Below are 22,042 nucleotides of genomic sequence, written 5' to 3' on the forward strand. Positions count from 1 at the left end.
TATACATGTATATAGTTGATATGCAATTGATACGCGTGATGTAAAATTTGCATTAATAATGAAACAATTTAAAGTGTATCAATTAAAACGTTATTTCGAATTAATCTCCTGTTTCGCACAAATCGCAACGAGAGTATTTCAATAGAAATAAATGAAGTAAATTGTACAAAGAAAATCATTCTGATTATAATGTTGGTAAAAGAATTAAATAGACATTACCATGAACAGAATACAGTTCACGCAAACCATTTTCTAATACAATAGAGCCTCCCTTATTCTAATTAATGTTGTCTGGCAAAAGTTTTTGAATAATGATTAATGTAATTTTCGAATAACAACCATATTATATAATTATGTAATTTTTATTTTGTTAATTATGTTAATTATAATTTATTATGTAATTTTCAATTTATTAATTATGCTTTTTAATTATTGTGATACATTTTATAATTGTACTTAATATATTAATTATATATTTTTTAATAGAATTTTATATTATCGAATAGTTAATTTAATAGGTCGTTTTAAGTTTTTTCTGGATATTGAAATGTTCAACTTTTTAGTACAAATAACTACATCTTTGTATTAACATATGAAGGCACATCATTACTTTTGTTTGCAGTTTCAGTTTGTGAAAAAATCGTATCTAAGATATCTTTGTGACTGAAGCAAAATGTTGATTCATTATGAAATTTGACACAATAAACATAATTTTCTATGTTTCCTACATCCATTATATTAATCCAATATATCGTATATTATTAAGTTTCCTTTATAACTATGAAAAACATGTCAAACAATAAAACACATACAGTGACTGGTTCAATTAATTTGACAATCATACCTGCGCAAGTAATCAATACAAGGAAGTTTCTTATGCAAAACTAAGTAAAAAAATTTTAAATAAAATTTCAATGTCTAAGGTGTCATTGTGAAGAAAATAAACTTTTAATATATTTCAGTAAAAATCACTTTGGTACTTAATAAATTTTCAACTCGATTTTCTCAGAAACGTGAAAATCTTTATTCATTATTATATACATATAGGACTACCTCCCGTTTGATTGACCACAAGAAATTATTTTTTAATAGACTAGTCAATGCAACTCGTTCTTCCTTACAATCATTTACTATTTTATTTATTCTACTCTTTACTTATTTCATAGATATATTCTCACATGTGAACTATCGACTGAACATGCATTTATGCAAAATTTATTTGCAAAACGTATGCAATATTCAAAATATTCACAATAAAATTTACATTCTTGAAATTTTTCAATAAATTAGTTCATTTATGTATATGTTTATGCATTTATATATATATTTATATTGTAGGGAACACGACCCAGGCAGCAACATAAATAATATTTCAACGACTTGGACCCGAAACGCAGTACCGTTAGGGCCATACGGTAACTGTCAAAATTCTTTTATGGCATTGACCGAGCAAACTGCAGAAAAACAATTTACTTTCCGATCCTTCGGCCGAAAAGAACACAATGGGAGTCGGGCCGTATATAAGGGCCGACTCCAACACGCCAGACACAGTAAGTTTTCTAAAACCGAAGGTTCACGTAAACGAAATCATTCCGCGTGTTCAGGCCGTGTTCCTACGTCAGCTCTCGCAATACACTCGCAATAAATAATTAGTTAGTGGACGATTGTTTTCTGTGTATATATTTGTATTAGTGCAATAAAAACCTTAAACTGACGGAGTGCAAAAATGAGCACAAGAAGCAATCAAGAAAACAAAGAACCGCATGACGAACACAGCCTCATGGAAGGAGAAATCGAAGAGGTAAGCATGAAAATACCCTCGTTCTGGAAACACAATCCAGAAGTATGGTTCGCGCAAATGGAAGCGCAATTTAGGACGCGAGGGATAACGAGGCAAGAGACCAAATTTGATTACGTAGTCGGAACGATCGACAGGGAAATCGTGAGTGAGGTTATGGATATAATTAGGAATCCACCGGAAGTCGATCCGTATAATCGCCTAAAGGCGGCGATAATTGATCGAATAACGGACTTCGAAAGGAGGAGGACCCAGCAACAGCTGAGCCAGGAGGAATTAGGAGACAAGAAGCCGTCGCAGTTCCTGCGGAGACTCCTACATTTATTGGAAGACGGGGCGAAAACTTTTGATCAGGAACTGTTAAAAAAGCTTTTCCTACAAAAGATGCCACCGTCAATAAAGTCATTCTTGGAGAAGCAAGAAAGCCCACTAGAAGAAATAGCGAACCTGGCCGACATGATTCTGGACACATACGAAACTAGGCCGGCGATTGTTTCTGCGATAACGAATCTTGAAATGGCGCTTATCAATAAAAGGTTGGACAACCTAGAGGAACAGATCGAATGTCTGATGAGATGGAGAGAATCCCGATCGTCAAGAAGAAGAGGAGCCTCACAGTCGGGCCTATGCTTCTGCTGCGCTCGCTTTCAAGGAAGAGCGTACAATGGTTCTTTCCCATACACGTTGTCGGCGAGAAACCATCATGAGCAAACGCGGTCTCACTCGACGATCCCCAAACGGCCCGCATTTTCATAACCGACCGTCTAACGAACATTAAGTATCTGATGGACTACGTTGCAGATCTACGCGTGTACCCCCGCTCGCGTGTAAAAAGACACAGAAGTGAGTACATATTACACGCAGCGAATGGGATACGCATTGCAACGTAGTACACCATCGCGAAGCGGAGTTACAACTTCGCTGAGAATTCGTAATAGCAGATATCGGGGGCTCCGTCATCGGGGTAAACATCGTTTTAATGAGCGATACGAAATATTACAGCACTCATTTACAGCATTCAGATGATTAAATAACGGTTTATGAAAATACATAGCTTAAGAGAAATTGTTGGCATTATTTACTATAAAAATCGATTCAACAAAAGATTCCTAGTTTCTACTGTTCAAAACGAGATTAGTTCAAATATAAATAAAGATCCTTCTCTTTTATTTATAGAGAAATGAGAATTCATAGAAAACGTTAAAGACCATGGAGTTTGAAGGACATAAATTTAAATATTTCATTCAGTATTTTATTTTAAGAATTGTAATATAATTTAGGATGAATTCTAATATTTTTATAAAATTATTCCCCATAATTTTCGTGTATCAAATATGTTGACTAAAAATTTATGTTATTTAAATTATGTAACGAGTCAGCCAATCCTCGAATCGATATCTTCTGTACTGGTAGTAAACAAACAGAAAATCATTAATTTATAGAATAATTTCAATTTTTTTATTTTTGTGTATAATATAAACGGAACTATATATTTAGTATTTACAATTCCGATATTGGTCATAAGTTGTCGGATCGACAACATTTAGATCAGTGGTTCAAAGATGAAATGCAAAAGAAGAATCTTTTTAAGTTCTTTTCTACCAACTAACGTTATATCGTTAGTATAGTTCAATAATTTGCAAAACCTTAACCCATCTCCTTTATTGTTAAGCAAAAAAAAAAAAAAGAAGAAAGATGAAGAAAAAGGAAAAGCTGGCACAAAGAAAAATATGAATAATTAATAAGAATTGCCTTCTATGCTGTTTTCATATATTTTTAATCGAGTTAATTTATTATGCAAGTAATGTGATTGAAATATAATTTTAGAAAGTTTTATAAAAGGAAAAATTAAACAGACTACGAGAGATCGAATCAAGGTGTAATTCATTACCTCAAACGACTAGTAACTTTTGATTAGATGGTTTTTTCCATCCCTTTGAATATGAAAAAATATTAATACAAAATATAAAAATATAAAATACAAAATATAAAAATATAAAATACAAAATATAAAAATATAAAATATAAAAAATAATTTTTTTTAAAAAAGAAAATTAATTTTAATGTGATTTTTATGTGTTCATTTACGAAAAAAGGAATGTCAGAATATACCTCTCTCAAAACCTTTCAGTTTCATGTGAAACATTTTTTGCTATGAATAATTATAGTAACGTAAATCAATGTATCAGAATCAGGTGAGATGCTTTGTATGTATGTGTAGAATGACTATAGAAAGTATTCTTACACACGTTAAAAGTCGATATTTTCAACTCCTTGTAAAGAAAGATAGAATTTACTGGGATAGAGTTTATGCTCCAACAAGGCATCATCCGTCTTTCGAAAAGTCTATGGGCGTTGCCTTTACATCTAGTGCCGAAGACGAGAAGGTTCGACTACAGGGCCCTCAATGCCCGCACCATACCAGACAGGTATTCACCGCCTCATATCGCGGATTTCGCGCATGCGTTGTACGAGAAGAAAATTTTTTCCAAAATAGACTTGGTACGCGCGTATAATCAGATACCGGTCGCACCAAATGACCGAGCAAAAACGGCAATTACGACGCTGTGCGGTTTATTCGAGTTTAATTTTTTGTCCTTCGGTCTGCGGCGCAAACTTTTCGTAAACCGAGTACGCGGGCTAGATGTCGTTTATGCGTGTATTGATGATTTTCTTATTGAATCAACTACTGAAGCCGATCATAAGGAACATCAGAAGCTACTGATCGAGCGTTTGAATCAATACGGCATCATGATCAACCTCGCGAAATGTGTTTTCGGCGTTGTTGAGATCACCTTTTTACATCGTCAATGAGGACGGAATAAAATCTCTCGCGGAAAGCGTTGAAGCCATCCGAGAATCCTCTAAACTTATCGTCATACGGGAATTTAGGAAATTCCTCGGCATGGTAAAGTTTTACAGGCGATTCATTCAGCACGTCGCTAAGGTCATGATACCGCTAAATGATTTATCCGTGAATTAGACCGAAACTGCGGAAAAGTCCTTCGTAGAAGTAAAAGAAGGGCTAGCAAACGCGACGCTGTTGACACATTCAAAGCCTAACGCCCCTGTGAACATAACAGTCGATGCATCTGATTGTGCAATCGGCGCTGCCGAACACAAAGGAGGTGGGATTCGCACCGCGAAGAACAACCCATCGAGCCAGGGAAAGCAATTTTGCAATTTCTAATTTCTCTACGGCAGGGATCTCCCGTGACCATATTCCATGTCCTTCGTTACCTTGCATCTTCTACTGTAGTCACACCGAATTACCAATTCCAAGGCTCGTCATGCTCGACGCTCAATTTTAAAGCTCGATAAATGACTTTATCACAACTTTTTTACGACATCCATAAATCCAAGACATATTCTGAGGGACACATCCTGGGACCGTTAGAAAGTGCAAATACTACGTTCTGAGACCGACCTCGCTCACATCTGGAAGCAACTAACATACCTCCCTAAACCATAGAATCCAGCTATAGCGCAGTGCGCACAGAAGTTTCGGAGTAACCTATCGACGTACGACAGGTCACGGTTCGACTATCAAACTCACTCAAATTTTATCAATCTTTTACTTACGACAATTTATATTCCTCAAGCCAACCTATCTAACTTTAAAACAATTCTATCTTGAATCAGCTAACTTTCGTTGAAAGACAGCAAGCCACCGATCTGCTCAACGCTACTTATACGTCGAGATCAGATCGGCACGCTACAGGTGCAGTTTTACAACAGCAAATAAAAGATACCTGCCAGCCCCTTTCCTTTTACACAAAGAACCTTTCCGCCGCGCAACGAAAATACAGAGCATGAACTGACTGAGAGCTACTGGCTATGTATTGTGCCATAAAACACTTTCACCACTTCATTGAAGGACGGAACTTTACATTATACAGTCAGTCACAAAAGTCTTCGTATAACCCATAAATTTTAATTATTATAACAAATATAGTAATTTAAGCTATTTTTTTTACATAAAATTGTGTATTAATTAAATTTAGACACGTGTTAAGAAATATTGTTTATTAATCTTATTAACAAAAAAACTTAAAAAAAATGTGAAATATAAAGCCACTAAAGTGGCTAGTTACCACTTTTGGTAACTATGTAAAACTAAAAAAAACTGAACTTAATATTGTATTAATAACTTGTAGGCCCTCCTTTTGCATCAATAGCGGCCTGTAATCTTCTCGGCATCAACAAAATTAATTTTTTTTTATAATATCTGGAATAATTTCGTCCCAAGCTTTTCGTAAATTAGTTTTTAAAGATTTTTCATCTGTAATATTATATGTTTTTTGATTCTGTTACTTAACTTTGCCCAAATATGCTCGATGTGGTTAAGATCTGTCGATTGGAATGGTGTAAATAATTTCCGTGGAACATAATACAATAACAATATATTTAATAACCACAAATATTTAACAACCACAGCTGTATATTTCGGATCGTTATCTTGTTGGAAGACCCATTCATTTTCCATGCCCAAACGTTGAATTAAAGTTGGCAAGTTATCTCGCATTATATTAAAATACTTTGGACGATCCATGATACCTTCAATAAATACTAAGTTTCCCGTTCCGGATGCAGTAATTGCACACCATTACATGTCTCCCGCTATGCTTAACAATTGGAATTAAATTTTTAGTATCTATCTCCATGTCTTTTTTTTTTTTTCTCCAAACTTTTCCTCTATCATCAGATCCGAAAATATTATACTTGCTTTCATCTGCAAATACAACTTTTTTCCAAAATTCAAAATCTTTATTAATATATTTTTTGGCAAATTCAAGTCGTTTCTGTTGATTTACTCTGAATATAAACGATTATCTTCTCGCTACTCTTCTAGAGTAAGGGTGAAAACCAGCTCTTCTCAGTATTCTTCTCGCAGTTTTTAAATGACAATTCTCGCCCGTGGTTCCCACAATGTGTTGCGTTAATTTTGGTGCACTAATTTTTGAATTATTTTGCACTTTACGAATTATAGTACGAACATGACGAGCATTTAATTTTATTGGACAGCCAAATCTAGGTTTACTATAATTTGTACCTCTCAAATTAAAATTTTTTTATTATTGATTGTATTATTGTTGTACGACTTATTTTAACCATATTAGCGTTTTCTCTATAAGATTTTCTTTCTTCTCGTAGTTGTACCACTAAGTTGCGAGTATCTAAAGGAATTTCCTTTCTTGTCAACATAGTGTATTATATATTATAACAAAGTGTGTACTTATAATCGAGATCGTTTTACACTCTAACTGAAGATATGAAGCCGAAAGTCTGTATTTATAATACAAAATATTATGTTTTTATAAGGTTGTTCAAGTGTATGAAGACTTCTGTGACTACTACTTTACGTTTTTTTAATTTATTTCGGAAATATATTGATGCAGATCATGTGTTAATATGCGAATATAAACAATTCTTTGAGAGTATATATTCTTAAATTTTTTTATTAAGTCAGATATAGCAAATTTTATGGATGTATGAAGACTTCCACGACAGACTGTATACCGATCACAAACCGCTTACATTTATATTTAAGCAAAATCTACAAAAATGCTCACCGCGGCAGTATCGCTATTTAGATTTTATTAGTCAGTATACCACAGACATTAGGCACATATATGGTGACGAGTACAAGATAGAGGACGCCATGTCATGGATGGAAGTCGTATCGTGTCCACCCGAACCCTCCGCTTTAGAGGAAGCTTCTAAAGCTTCTAAAATTTCAGTCATACGCGCTGCAACTCAGGAAAATTCACTTTCCTGAGATAAATGTACACTTGTACTGCGACACAAACAACAGCAACAAGGCCATTGGGCCCATAGGATCATATAGCCAAAATATGATTCTACGCTGAATCTTTAACTAGTTGCACTGTCTCTCTCACCCAGGATTACGTGCAAAACAGAAATTAATTACCCACCGGTACGTATGGCCATCAATAAATAAAGACTGTTGCCAATGGGCGAATCACTGCGTCCCATGTCAGCGTGAGAAAATAACGAGGCATGGAACGGCACCGTTGGGAAAGTTCAGCGAAGCAGCGAGATTCGACCATGTCCTCATAGGCCTTACATCGAACCTTTACCGGTCTCAAAAAGGTATTAGTATTTAACCTGCGTCGACCATTACTCGCGTTGAGCCGAGGCGATTCCTATTAACCCTCCGAGTACTGTCGGGGCCATTTTTGACCAGTGCTGAAAGCCACTCGAATGTACCAACGCACACATTGATGGGAGCTGTTTGTGTTAGTGACGATCTCACTAAGCACGAGATGATAGTGGAGCGGCGAGTAGAGAGGAGAGCTGTGAAGCCAGCAGAGCGTTGAGTTTATAATGACGCGGAGAAAACCGAGGAGAGAAATGCTACAGCGAGCCGTTCTTCTTAGTATGTCTTAAAATGTCTTCGAGGAAGCAGCAAAAACTTGTGCTTGTAGAAGATATTGCAATTAAATATCACATACTAACTCATGTCTCGCAAAAAACAAGATCAGAAGCTAGGAAAAAAATAATAAATAATAAAAAATAATAATAGTAAAACAAAACATGAAACCATTCTAAACATTCAACTTATTTTTACGTATCTCACCAACAATAACAAAGACATAATCATCGCCTGGATTCCATCCCACCAGGGAATCAAAGGTAACGAGGAAGCTAACATAGCAGCCAAATAAGCAACATCGCCCTTGTCGGATGTCATCCGAAGACGAATTCCTTATCAAAACCTTGTTGTAACATTACACCATGCCGAAAAACAATCATGGAACAAAATATAGAACACCTCCAAAAAAACAAAAACTCATAATATAACCCAAGATTTCTATCAAACAATGCCTTCCAACAACATGAAAAGAAAAGAATAGTCATGACAAGGCTTAAAACAGCACACTGCAAACTCACATATGAGTATCTATTTAAAAAAACAGAACTCTCAATGTGTATCCAATGCTACCGAATTTTAGCAACCAATCGTCGTCTATTTGAATGCAGCAAGTACCACGCTCAAAGGCAATAATACAAAATAACTTCACCGGCATCCCTGATGTCGCAGAAACACATAGGAAATGTCCTGAATTATCTAAAGGAAACTAACATCTACCATAATATATATTCGTTTCAAAAAGAAGGAAACAGTACCTAGCCGTCGCTAATGACCAGAAGGTAGATGCGACTTTAATCATAAATTAAAAAATAAATAAATAGATAGATAAATAGATAATAAAATAAGCAGAAATAATAAATATATATGTAAATACTTCGATCTTCAATTGAATGCGATGGAATGCTACCGAAAGCATCCGAATGTTGCCGAACGCGTTGGTCTCCGCTGATAGAAACAACCTTTTTTGATTCTAGCCGTACCGTTATTCTACGCCGCTTTCGTCATAGCTCTCCACGCCGCTCCATTATAAACACTTCCATTACATTACATTGGTTTGTTTTATCGCAACGCTCACCTCGCTGCTATCCTCGTTCTTCATCGCTCCACTCTAATCTTACCCTAAGTAACGCTCCGAGGAAGAAAGACGTGTGCAGCAAATCGAAGCAATTTTTTATATCAAAGTTTATTCATATTTTAGTGTTTTTACTATTTTTAATGTGTTTATTATTTTCGTATTTACTATTTAGATTTTAGTTTATTTTAATATTTTACTATTTTTATTATTAACTGCTTTTATTATTATTTATTAATTTTTTTATTTACTGCTTTTATTATTATTTTTGTTCCTTTATTGCATTTTTCCGTTGTTCCTATTTGTTGTTTCCATTTTTCATTTGTTGTTTCCAGTCTTCATTGCCAACGAGCAATTTTTCTTTGCTTCATGCTCCTATATGAGTCGGGTGTCTTTCACTGTGTTAGAGCAATATCAGTGAGACCTTGGTTTCGAGCGACCGTCACTCTGTGTTAGTACAATATCGGTGACCTTAAATATGGATTATTAGTGGAATATCCGTGTGGATCAGAAGTAACCCTGAGACTGCAAGTACTCGGAGAGTTAATTTTGTGAGAATGATACATTAGGGTCATTGCTCGCAAAATTTTCAGTTTGCAATGCTAAGAGTAGGAAAAAAAGACTTTTTGGTAAAAGTGTGAAAAAAAATTGGGGAAAATTTGAAAGAAATTTTTAAAGAGACGATATGCAAATCTGTAATACTTAAACAGGGATATAAATATCGTATGTCCTCTATTTTATTTTACTTAATATACTATATAAACTGAATAAAGTCACCAGCTTCAGTCAAACGATAATTCTAATGTGCAATCTGAAAAAAAATACAGTTGAAAGAAATGATCGTCACGTTGCGTGGGGTGTACACCTTATTAAGATATCGATACAGAAAAATAATTCCAAATAACTTGAACGAAAAGTTCATAAAAAAGGACGTAAAAACCATCGTGAGAAATTTTTTACTGAAAAATCTGAAAAATTCTGGAACGATGGAATCTTCAAGTGGCATGAAAGATGGAGAAAAGTTGTAGGAAAAAATGGTGAATGCGTAGTTGAATAAAAAAATACATAAAGATATTGTCTTCGAATTTCCTTAAAAATCGGCATGAACTTTCCGGACAACCTAATTTAATAATAGAATGAATATACAATATATAATAATAAAATATATTAATAAAATGACAGTTTTTATTTTTTAAAATTGTTTTATATTTATTGTATTTATTTATATTGTATGTAATGTATTTATTGCTAATAATTCGTATTCTATATTGCATATTTTGTTCATAATTTATACTCATTGTGTAATTTATACTATAAATATTGTACTTATTATATATATAATTTATAATTTACATTTACTGTATAATTTTTATTTTATTATTTTATTTGTTATTATTATTTATTTTTATTATACAAATACAGTACTTGTCCTAAGTCTTTTGTGAAAATATACAGTGACTCTCATTAATATTCGGACACCAAATGTTTCCTGTTACAATTTCGTAACAGGAAATCGTACAATAATGAATTTGGGATCATTTAAAAGATTGAAGGCGCCATTTTGTTCTAAAACGTTTTCACATCACGTAGCTAATGAATAAGTGAAGATACTTTTCTTATCGAAGATGCTAAAAATTGTCATTTTTTCATGATTGTATTTATAATAGATTTGAAAATTGAAACTTTATAAGAACTCTGAAATACATGATGTGTGATCTTTTTTTCGCCACCTTATTGAACTTTGAATATCAGGGTCATTGTTAGATGACGAAAACTCAAGAAACATATATTCGTTTTTTGCTTGATATTCAAATTTCAATAAATTGACGAAAAGGCATCATACAGCAAGTGTAGAGAAATCGTTATAGAAATGTGGTCCTAGGTTTTAAATTCATTCAACAAATTTTTCGACGTTTTTATATATTATGATAATTTAGAGCATCTTGGAAAAGAAAAGTATTTTCTCTTTATCATCTGTTATATAGTATAAAAACATTTTGTAAAAGAACGCACGGTGCACGAAAGTAATAGTTTCTAAAATGTGTCTAACACTAATTGTAAATGAGTTTGACACTAATAGTCTAACACTAATTGTAAGTAAAAGTTTATTATTTTACGATTTCTTTTTACAATGTTATAACATGTGATATATGATTGAAACTTGAAATATACATAAATTGCTCGAACATTTAAGTATTTGAATATTAATGGGAGTCACTGTAATTATTGAATCTACGTATCTATTGTACTTAAAATTGAAGTCGGATTTTAAATGAACTACCTTATAGACCAATATCACTATGATATAAATCCGATGCTTATCAAAAATGACTAATACAGCGTTGACTATTGTCAATCACGTCTGTATAGATAGAATTCAATATATATATATATATATATATTTTACCCAAAGTTTTTTATTAATATCTCAGAAAATGATAAAAATTCTTATTAACAGTTTTATGTTTATTTTATTATTATTAACTTATGTTTATTTTTTATTATTCATTTTATGTTCAGCAGTCCCTCTTCTCCCTTTCTAGGGCCGCGAAATTTCATTTTTTCTAATAAGTAAATTATAACGCTGTAGCGGTGTCTATCTTTTCATCTTTGCTCAATGGTTGACGTTGATGGATAATTCTCACTGGAAAGTCGATAAGATCGAACTGTAAGAAACATTTTTGATAGCATTTGTTATCATCAGTGCTAACTGGCACAACTATGATATGCCATATACAGGGTATCTCAAATTTAAATATCAAAACATCGGGAATATATAGGAAATCGATAAAGTAATTGTAAGAAAAAGCAGTAATTATTTAGAAAAGGGGGAGGTGGTCTCACAGATTTCGAAGATATTTAAATAAGTTATAAAAAATCAACATTTTGAACAACTTTTTCCTGTACATATAACCGCGGCCGGCTACTCAAATAGTTTTTAAGTACATTCATTATACGCGTCCATTCCCGGCCGCCTTAATGTATCTATAGTAACCACAATCGGCGACTCAACGCTTACACACACGCTGCTACAGACACGTAACTATAGGCAATATTCATTGCAGTAGTAGCAATAGCTTTTTGCAAAAATCTCGGAATTTAAAGCCGAGCGGTGGTTACATACATAGGAAAAAGTTCTTCAAACTGTTGATTTCTACAACATCTTCAGAAATTGTCGAAATCGGTGAGACCCCCTCCCCCTTTTCTAAATAATTCTCGAAAAAGCATCTTTAGAAATTTGTTTCCGGTCCACTTAAAAATCGCGAAAAAGGAAAAGAAAACTTTTCATTTCCTTACTTGTTCAGTTTATTCGATGCTAATCAACTGAAGAGAGTAACTGAGAGATCAAACTGTTGATCAAAATTTGGTACATCAAATATTATTAGAATAATGTCTAGTTGCAGTTAGAATAGTTAATGTTCGGTATAACTTGCATTGCTACGAAAAGTTAGCATTTTGAACTATATATTTATATGTATCATCTATTTAATGAAGTATATATAAAATGATAATATGGATGATAAAATAGATAATAATGCGAATAAATATAGATAAATAAGTGAGAAAATAAAAACTTTTTTGTTCCTTTTTTCATGATTTTCTCTGAAATGAAGCAAAAACGAGTATGTCTGTAAAGAACTTTCTTTCTTATTGTTAGTTTATCAATCTCCTATAGTTCCTGAAGTTTTGACATAATTATAGAAAAGTTATAGAAAAAAATAGTTTTGAAATAGTTTAAAGTTAAAACGAGAAGTTACAGAAGAAAATAGATTTAAAATAGTAAAAAAGTTAAAACGAAATGTTATGGAAAGAAAATGGTTTCAAAATAGGTAGAAAACATAAAAAAGAAGTTGCTTAAGTTAAAAAATTAATCAAGGAGAATATAAGACAAACTAGAGACGTCAAATTTGATTCACGGGCAGAATCTTATGATACACGAAGAAATGTAATTATAGAGAATAAAGAAATTAATCGAAAACAAAGTCTAAATATGGAAGAATAAATAACGAGAAAAGTATTTTAACATGTGGAAAGAAAATACATTTTACTAACAATCAGGTAGTTACTTTTAATCATTACGGGCAAAAGCACACGTTTTACAAAATAATTTCATAATATTCGAAGATGATACAACTGACATAAAGACACCATGGAAAATTAATAACCATTTTCTTTGGATAACCAATTAATTGAAAAAGAACTATGGAAACCGCAGAGATTATCAGTTAATTCGGATTAATATCAAATTTACCTACGATCTAGTAATGTATTTTGTATTCTCTGATCAACTTCACAAATTTATAAATGCACAATACAAGTAAAACATTCATCTGAAATAATTCATTTTCCCTCGACTCTATGAAGAAGATTGAAATGAAATGTATTATCTTCGAAAAGACTCATCAGATGAATATGTTCTTAATAATATTACATTTAAACTTAAAAAAAAATAATATAATTATGAAAATTAATATCTTTTATAATAATTTAAAATAATTATATATCTTTGAAATCACAATTCAATATTTTTATTAAACTTTTTAAATAAATTATTAAATTAAAAAAAATTAATTTACAGGAAATAAGTCTATTAATAATCTTAATAAATTTATTAATTTACAATTAAAAATTTAAAAATTTATTGAATTTTCCATGTTGAATAAATGTAAATAAATATACTACATAAATAAAAAATGATAAACAATTTAATATAATAAATAAATATTTAAAAAATTAAACTTATTAATAATAAAATTTCTCTAATTAAATTTAATGAAAAAGGAAAACCTACATTAAATAAACATATTGTAAATCATATTATTATTAATGAAGGTATAAGATTCATTATATCTTTATAATAAAAATTAATCGTCCATTAGTTTAAATATAAGTTAAATTAATTAAATAAAATAATTCAGAAGAAATAAATCCATGTTTAATTATTATATAATATTACCCATATAATCTAAATTTTGTTATTAAAATTATTCTTGTTAATATAATTCTTATATGAACAATAGAAGGAATAGCTATAATTAATTTTGCATCTAATTTACATAAACATATAATTCTTAAAAATAAAATTTCAAATAAATTAATTATTATTAAATAAAAACAAAATTTATCTTAATTTTAATATTTTGATGTCATATTTTTCGAGATATCGATCTTGTTTTCTCTTTTTTTTTTTATGACCCACATTGTTAGTACTTTCTAAAAAGATTTTTAACAAGCTATAGCCAGATGAACTGATAAAGTGTGAAACGAAACTAACATTTGTGAAGCGTAACTGCATTTATTATTTTTAATGTTCATACTATATACATACACGATGGAAGTTGATGACGCATTTGTGTAGACAAAAACTTATCGCACTCAATTTAACATTCACTAGATGTTACGTATGTACGTCATGAACATTATGGAAAAACAATTCGGATAAGCGTCACTTAAAAAATTACTTTACATCTGCGCATACAGCGTTTTTTTTTATTTATCTCACCTTCGACGCACACATCATACTATTCCTCATTCATTTTCTTCGTCTTTTTTCAAGAGCAGAGCCTGTTTGTTGGGGTGTTGCTGAAATCGTGTTCCGGTAGTTCTGTCAGAGGTCTGCCGATTAAGAAATGGCCGGGAGTTGTGCTTGAAGATCATTAGGATCAGAAAACATGATGATGATGGGTCTTGAGTTCAGTATGGACTCGATTTGTGTGATGAATGTGTCAGACTCCTCATAAGTGAATAGTCCATTACTGCTCACAAGTTTCAGATGATGTTTAAAGGATTTCACCGTTTATTCCCACAATCCGCCGAAGTTTAGGGACTAGGCAGGAGTGAAATGCCATTCTATGGCTTTATTACTGAGAAATGTGTGTACTTGTTCTTGGTGTAGCTTTGTGTTGAGTAGTTTTTAAAGGTCTTGTAACTCATTGTTGTCACCGACAAATTTGATGCCATTGTCGGAATAAGTCTTTCTGCATTTTCCTCGTCTGGCGATGAATCTTTTTAGACTAGCTACAATAAAGGCTCCGGTGCTTAGGTGATAGTGAGTTCAAGGTGCACAGCCCGTATAGTTAAGCATACGAACACGGCGACGTATACCTTGATACGCCATTTATTGCCAATTTTTGATTGCCAATTGTTCCTTGATATAGAGTGGCCCGGAGCAGTCGATGCCGACGTTGGTGAAGAATGGTGCTGTATTTAGTCTGACAGCCGGTAAATCTCCCACAAGGTACTGCGTGGTCGGTGGCACTGCTCCGAATGAATTCTTATGCAATTTCGAATAATTTTTCTGGTTTGATTTCTTCCGTCCAAGAGCCAATATTTCTGTCTGATATGGTGTAGTGTTGTTTGTTCCCCCTCATGGAAGTTTTGGTCATGATAATGACGAATGATTAGGCCTGTTACTTGGTGTGATTTGTATAACCATTGGATGTTTTGCATCATAAGTCAAGCTTGTCTAGGTAATGAGTTCTCCAAATCGAATGATTCCATTTTATCCAGGAATGAGTTTAAGGTGGTCAGTTTGCTTCTGTTTTGAAACGTCTCGATGTAGGTCATGTAACCTGCGCTGGAATGTTTCTTCTTGTAGTTGCTTCATGATGGTTTTGGTAACTTCCTCTCGTTCGAACTACGATCATTACAATTCGGCGACAACGGGCTGTGATGCGAACTTTGTAAATTCAGAGTATCTGAGAAGTTAGGGATTGTGACGAGTTTCTGTCTGGAAACAGGGTTTGTCCGGGATGGTGTCTGAAAATTGTAGCCGAAGATGTGCGCAACTAGATTCGTCCTGTATTAACCATAATGGTCCAGATTGTCAAATCTTCTGGTTCGTGATTTCGGTTTGTAATAGTCCTCTTGATACTGCATTAGCTGGACTGCTTTCCGGCGGAACGTGTCTCCATCGTTCAGGTGGAGTCCTTTCTTTGATTTCTGCTGTACGGTTTTCCAGGAGAATTTTTAATGACGATAGTTGTGTATGAATCCAATGTAGTACTATGGTGAAATCAGTCCAGAAAATTGCTTTCTTGATCTTGATTGTATAGCTTGAGTAACAGATTCTTATAGTTTCGGTAGGAGAAGTGCTCCGCATAGTTCTAAACGAGGGAGAGATACAATCTTCAACGGAGTCACTCTTGATCTTGCGCAGAATAAAGTCCATTGTGTTCCATAAGTCGATGAATGCGATCTGATACATATGCATGCACCATGTGCCCTTTCGCTGGCAAAATTGTATGTCATCAGCATCATTCACAATTGCCTTGCGAGGAAACGATAGATTGTTGAGAGCCCCTAGTTGTCTATGATATGTTGTCCAGTAGGTATGGATGTCGAGAGGTACGGATTCTTCCCAGTGCAATGTTTCAACGTCCACAATTTTTGCGGATATTTCCACGGAGCTCTGTAAGCCAAGCGGATCATAGACTTTTGCAACATCGGCTAGAATGGTACGTTTGATTATTAATTTGTGATTTGTTGCGCGTTGAACATAATATACAATACGGTCGTGTGACGATTCCCAGAAAATGCCGAGTGTCTTAATGGTGTTGTCGTTGAATAGATTTAATGATAGTTTCACACTGGTCTCCAATAATCCAGATAGTATCGAGCGTTCGTTGGATGCCCATTTGCGAATATTCAGCCCATCTCGGTGTAGAAGCTGGATGATTTCATCACATAACTAGTTCGTGTCATCGAGAGTGTTGGCACCAGTAATAAGATCGTCGACGCACGTGTCTCTTTTCAGCGTTTCGGAGACTGCTGGGAAGTGATGTGCTCCCTCGTCGGCTAATTGCTTGAGACGTCGAGTGTCCAAAAATGGAGCTGCAAACAAATGTGACTGTGTTTAAGTTGTATGTATTGAAATTGCTTTCCTCGTCCCGCCAAATAATCTTTTGGTATATGCGATCTTAGTTCCGCACAAGAAATTGGCGATACACTTTTTCGATGTCTCCTGTCAGAACATATTTGTGTGGTCGAAAGCGAAGAACTAGGGGAATAATGTCGTCTTGTATGGGACTTGTGTGGGACAGAACATTAGTATTTCGTTGAAGGATATGTCAGTGGATGACTTTGCTGATCCATCAAAGACAACTCGGACTTTGCTAATCTGACTAGATTGTTTTATCACTGCGTGATGTGGCAGATGGAATCTAATCGCCTTATTTATTGTCTATATCGGTTTTCGTCATGTGTCCGAGTTTGATCTATTCTTCAATTGTATTCTTCTTGATAGGCGGTCCTTAATGTTAGATCGGCCCTTAATTTTCGTTCTAGGGCTAAGAAACGACGAAGGGATTGACGATGTGACTCTCCTGTTTGACCTTTAGTAGATTTGAATGGCAATGCCACGACGTATTTTCCCTCTTTGTTTCGTGTGACATTTTTGACAAAATGTTTTTCACACTCCGTTTCTTCGTTGAAAGGATGAGGCTTGCTTGGTACTTCCTCAAGAATCCAAAACTTGGCGAGGTTTTTGTTCTAAATGTTTGTAAGATGGCAATGTTGACTTGATGACACGTTATGCGATATACGCTGCCCCCGATTATTCAGACCAACTGTGGTTTTTGGAAGATAAGATCCCTTGCTGGTGATGTTGAGTTGACCGATACTGAAGATAGAGAGCGTTGGTCCGGTCCCGATTAACACTTGTTCTGGAGAAAGTTTGTGGAAGATGGGATCTGCTAAGCTAGATTTGATATTTGAAGGAATGCTGAGAGAGAGAATATGTTGGTGCTGATGGGTTCGTTTGGAACGCGGATGAAAATTAGAGATATTATGAGAAATTCAAGTGTTTCCTCAATACCTGTATACCGAGAAGAGATGGTAGAGTTGTTGTATTAATGCATGTTGTGCTTAGTTCGTTCATCGCTCCGATTGGAATTGAGCAATACTGTTTTGGGGCGCGAATCGTGTTGGCTAACTCTTCTGTTATAAAGTTGGGCATGTTATACAGTTGTTAAGCATGTATTCAAAAAAACTCTACAAGTTTGTCCAATCTCCGTTGTTTGCGCGTACCTTGAGGAATACTGTGGTCATTAATTCGGTAGTTGGTGTGATGGCTGATAGTGACGTATGTTCTATTGTGTGATTGGATGATTGTCAGTGTGGAGAAGAGAATGATGGCGTTGATGGCATTTCCGGCATTTTTTTGATCTACAGGTCGAAGTATGATAGTTACGTCCTAGGCAATTCGGACACAGCAAATAGGAATTCACCATTAGAAGACGTTGTGACACTGGCCATTTGCGAAATCTTTTGCAATGGTAAATGCGATGCTCGTTTGTCTCACAAATGGGGCATTCTATTCTTCTCGTTAAAATTGGAGATCGCAACCGACGTGATGGTGAGTAAGATGACGATGAGCGTATTGTGGAATGACGAGGAGATGAAGGGCGCAAAGGTAATGGGTGTGGTATCAAAGGACCAGGAGTTGAAGGGAGCGAAGATACTGGGCGTGTTGTCGAAGACTGCGGTGTTGAAGAGCGGGATGATTGGTGTATTGTCTGTGATTGCGATGTCGAGGGTCGAGGGGATGAACTCCGTTCGTATCGCGAATCGGTAAAAAAGTTTGACTGTTTCCGCCGGATGTCTTGTGCAGAGCTACGTTGTGAATTGCTTGCTTGTTCGTGGTTTGGAATGGAATAGTTTGTTGTCATATCACACCTTGCTCGCTCAGTTAAGAATTCAAGTAGTTGATTCAATGTAGGAATGTCGTCTGATTTTAATGTTTTGTTGTAATATAGATCCGTATTTCCATACAGTTTTGGACGTATGTGTAAAATCATTTCCCACGTGTCGACCGGTATATTTGACGATTTCAGTGAGTCGAGATAGGTTCTGGTGTCTTTGACGAAGGCGCCGATTGAGTTGGGTGAATCTTTTTCAATCGCTGGTGCTTGGAATAATAGTTTTGCCTGACGCATGATCTCCGCATTCATCAAATCACGGTAGTAATCGTAGTTACTTGCGGTTGAATCCACTGTTTCGATGATAGTCGCGGCGTTCCCCGTTTTCTCTGTGCAATTATGACTCGATACGTTGAGATTTGAGTCTTCACTGTCCTCCTCGAGCTCTTTAATCTGATCTATATGCTGATACAAGTGCTTCCGCAAAGGTCTAATATTTCCATTGTAATCTGTACTATAATCACAAAGTGTACATTTGGCTTTACTAAAGGTTTTGTCACGATCGATGTGATGGAAATATTTCCAAATTTTTGATTTCCTAGTAGCCGATGTAGACATGCTATTTACTTAATTTATTGACTTTCTTTTGAATATTAGTAAAATGTCTTTCTTTTGAATATTAGTAAATTGCTTGAACTCTGGTGTAGAGTGTAATCGCTTTGCAATCTGTAAAAAGAGTTTTATTTTGATAAATATATATGAATGTTCTCAGATAGCAATAAATTAAATACATCGTATCCTACTGAATGATAAATTAAATAAATAGTACTTACAATTAGTTGAGCCACTATTTGCCGCTTAGTGTGACTTTCAGAAAATAATGTAACACAGCGTAAAGTATGGTAAGCGAAGAAAATAATCTGAAAAGATTTTACAGAATGTTGTAAAAAAGTCAACGTTATAAATGCTAATAGTATTGTACTATTATTGACTATAAATAAATATGCGGATCGCTGTGCAATTTCTTGCTACTATAAACACAAATTAAAAAACTGATTCTAAAATGGAATTTTTGTCCACTGTTGAACATTATAACAAATATACTACTTTCGATATTTTATGTACTTTTGCATAGTACTATGCAAATTTTCCATAATGCACAAGATCCACAGTCTAATTAATAGACAATAATAATCCATCTTTATTTTGAATTAGTCAGTGATTACTTTAATCACAAAACTGTGTTTGTAATGTAGCTGATATTGTACACAAGTATAAATCATGATGATATACTATAAAGACATATATAACAGAATGAAAAAAACATACCTATAATATATCTAATGAAACGTAGTATCCATAATATATATATTAAAAGATATCTATAATATATATAATAGATATCGATACATACATGATTTTATAACAAATTTTCAGAAAATCCTTCAGTTAACCATGAAAATTCCAAATGACTTGAACGGAAAGTTCATAAAAAGCGACATAAAAATCATCTTGTTAATATTGTTATTAATCTTAAATATATTTTGTATCTTAATTTTGTTAATAAAATTTTTCTTATTAATATAATTCCTATATGAACAATAAAAGAAATAGCTACAATTTTATATCTAATTTTCATAAACATATAATTCTTGAAAATGAAATTTCGAATAAATTAATTATTACTAAATAAAAATAAAATTTATCTTTATTTTAATATTTCGATGTTTTACATTTTTCGAGATATCGAATGAGTTTATTTTTTTTTTTTTTTTTTTATGACACAACATTTTTTAGTAGTCTCTAAAAAGATTTTTAAGCTATAGCCAGATGCTGCTGAACTACTGATAAAGTGCGAAGCGAAACTAACATTTGTGAAGCGTAAATGCATTATTTTAAATGTTCATACAAACATACACGATGGAAATTGATGACATGCAATTGTGTAGAAGAAACTTGTCGCACTCGTAATTTAAGAATCACTAGTCGTCACGTACACGTACATATGTAGTAATGAACGTTTGTCGCAACCAATATAAAACAGTGAACATTGCCCATGCGGCGTTATCTTCACGTTATCATTGTAGGATACGACGTCAGCGTGATACAAAACTTGCTACAGATATGTTTCATGAATAGAACTGCCAGTTGACCGGATTTGTCCCGGTTTTTATGATACTCAGAGACATTCAAGGAAATTTTCTATAGTAATCCGGATTTTCTTATAAAAAAATAAGATAGTAGATCAACTATCAAAATAAGATAGTATATCGATTTGATTTCCCCTTTTTAAATATACGTAATATAGATACGAAACTGTTTTTATTTGTGAGTGAAATTTTTTTCTTGTCTCAACAGATAGCAATTCCTAAATAGCAAGATCTTCTTGTCTATAAGTTATTGTTAATGGTTTGCTGTAAAAAAATTTGTAGAAAATGGGGTGAAAATTAGATGAAGGGAAAATGTGTAAGAATAATCTAGAACAACAATATAGAATGTAACCATGTTTAATCTTAAAAATATTAAAGATATTGTTCTAACATTATTATATTTTAATATTTATTATTTAATATTTTAATATTTACTTATAATATTAAGATGAAGTAGCAGGAGTTGAAAGAGAAAAGTTTAAGGGGGCAGGGAAAAGAAATATTGAGGTAGGATAGAAGGAGTGAATGGTACAAAAAAAAAGTAAAGTAATGATAGGGAAGAGGAAAAGGATAGAAGTTGAGAGAATACTGTTTCATATCAGAAGTGGGTTTAACACTATGGGATATCCCGTGATGCACTGCTAGCTAGAAAAAATGGAATTTTAATATTATAAAAAATTTTCCTAATATCAAAAATTCCAATGGCTCCTATGAAACTGTTTAAACCATTAGAGATTATATATTTATTTTCTAAAAAATTAATAAAAGCGAATTTTATTTTAGGTGATTTGTAATTTCTTTTGCGCCAGAAGTCGGTATAGTGCAAATGTACATTTTGTATACGTTTATTCCAATTTGGCGATTCCAAAACGACTTTTGACAAATTTAAGGATGAAGAGCAATTATTATTTTAAGAGTTTCGAATATGCGATCTTATTTCACGTAGGCATCGTGCGCAATGGAACTGCTGACAAAATGGTCAAATCT

General features: G+C 33.5%; 3 protein-coding genes across 6 annotated transcripts; 1 reads left to right on the top strand and 2 right to left on the bottom strand.

The window, feature by feature from the left end:
- Positions 1-1,726: 1,726 nt before the first annotated feature.
- LOC122529568 lies at positions 1,727-2,554 on the top strand. The gene has a single exon (XM_043655826.1). The coding sequence runs from the start codon at positions 1,727-1,729 to the stop codon at positions 2,552-2,554; it is 828 nt and encodes a 275-aa protein (XP_043511761.1).
- Positions 2,555-16,093: 13,539 nt separating this feature from the next.
- LOC122529571 lies at positions 16,094-16,826 on the bottom strand. The gene is made up of 2 exons (XM_043655831.1): positions 16,780-16,826; positions 16,094-16,678 (listed from the first exon to the last, which is right to left on the bottom strand). Exon 2 carries the CDS (start codon positions 16,478-16,480, stop codon positions 16,094-16,096), a length of 387 nt encoding a protein of 128 aa, XP_043511766.1. The 5' UTR covers positions 16,481-16,678; positions 16,780-16,826.
- Positions 16,671-21,108, bottom strand: LOC122529569. 4 transcript variants are annotated; one of them, XM_043655830.1, is made up of 4 exons: positions 20,823-21,108; positions 19,739-19,825; positions 18,943-19,631; positions 16,671-17,100 (listed from the first exon to the last, which is right to left on the bottom strand). In XM_043655830.1, exons 3-4 carry the CDS (start codon positions 19,521-19,523, stop codon positions 16,968-16,970), a joined length of 714 nt encoding a protein of 237 aa, XP_043511765.1. In that variant the 5' UTR covers positions 19,524-19,631; positions 19,739-19,825; positions 20,823-21,108; the 3' UTR covers positions 16,671-16,967. The 4 variants fall into 4 exon arrangements, with proteins under 4 accessions (XP_043511765.1, XP_043511762.1, XP_043511763.1 ...); XM_043655827.1 differs by having other exon boundaries at positions 16,671-18,703; positions 18,762-19,631; XM_043655828.1 differs by lacking the exon at positions 19,739-19,825 and having other exon boundaries at positions 16,671-18,703; positions 18,762-19,631.
- Between the last annotated feature and the right edge of the window lie 934 nt (positions 21,109-22,042).

Source organism: Frieseomelitta varia, unplaced genomic scaffold, assembly GCF_011392965.1.
Source record: "Frieseomelitta varia isolate USP_RPSP 00005682 unplaced genomic scaffold, Fvar_1.2 scaffold_294, whole genome shotgun sequence".
In the NCBI taxonomy this organism is placed as follows: Eukaryota; Metazoa; Arthropoda; class Insecta; order Hymenoptera; family Apidae; genus Frieseomelitta; species Frieseomelitta varia.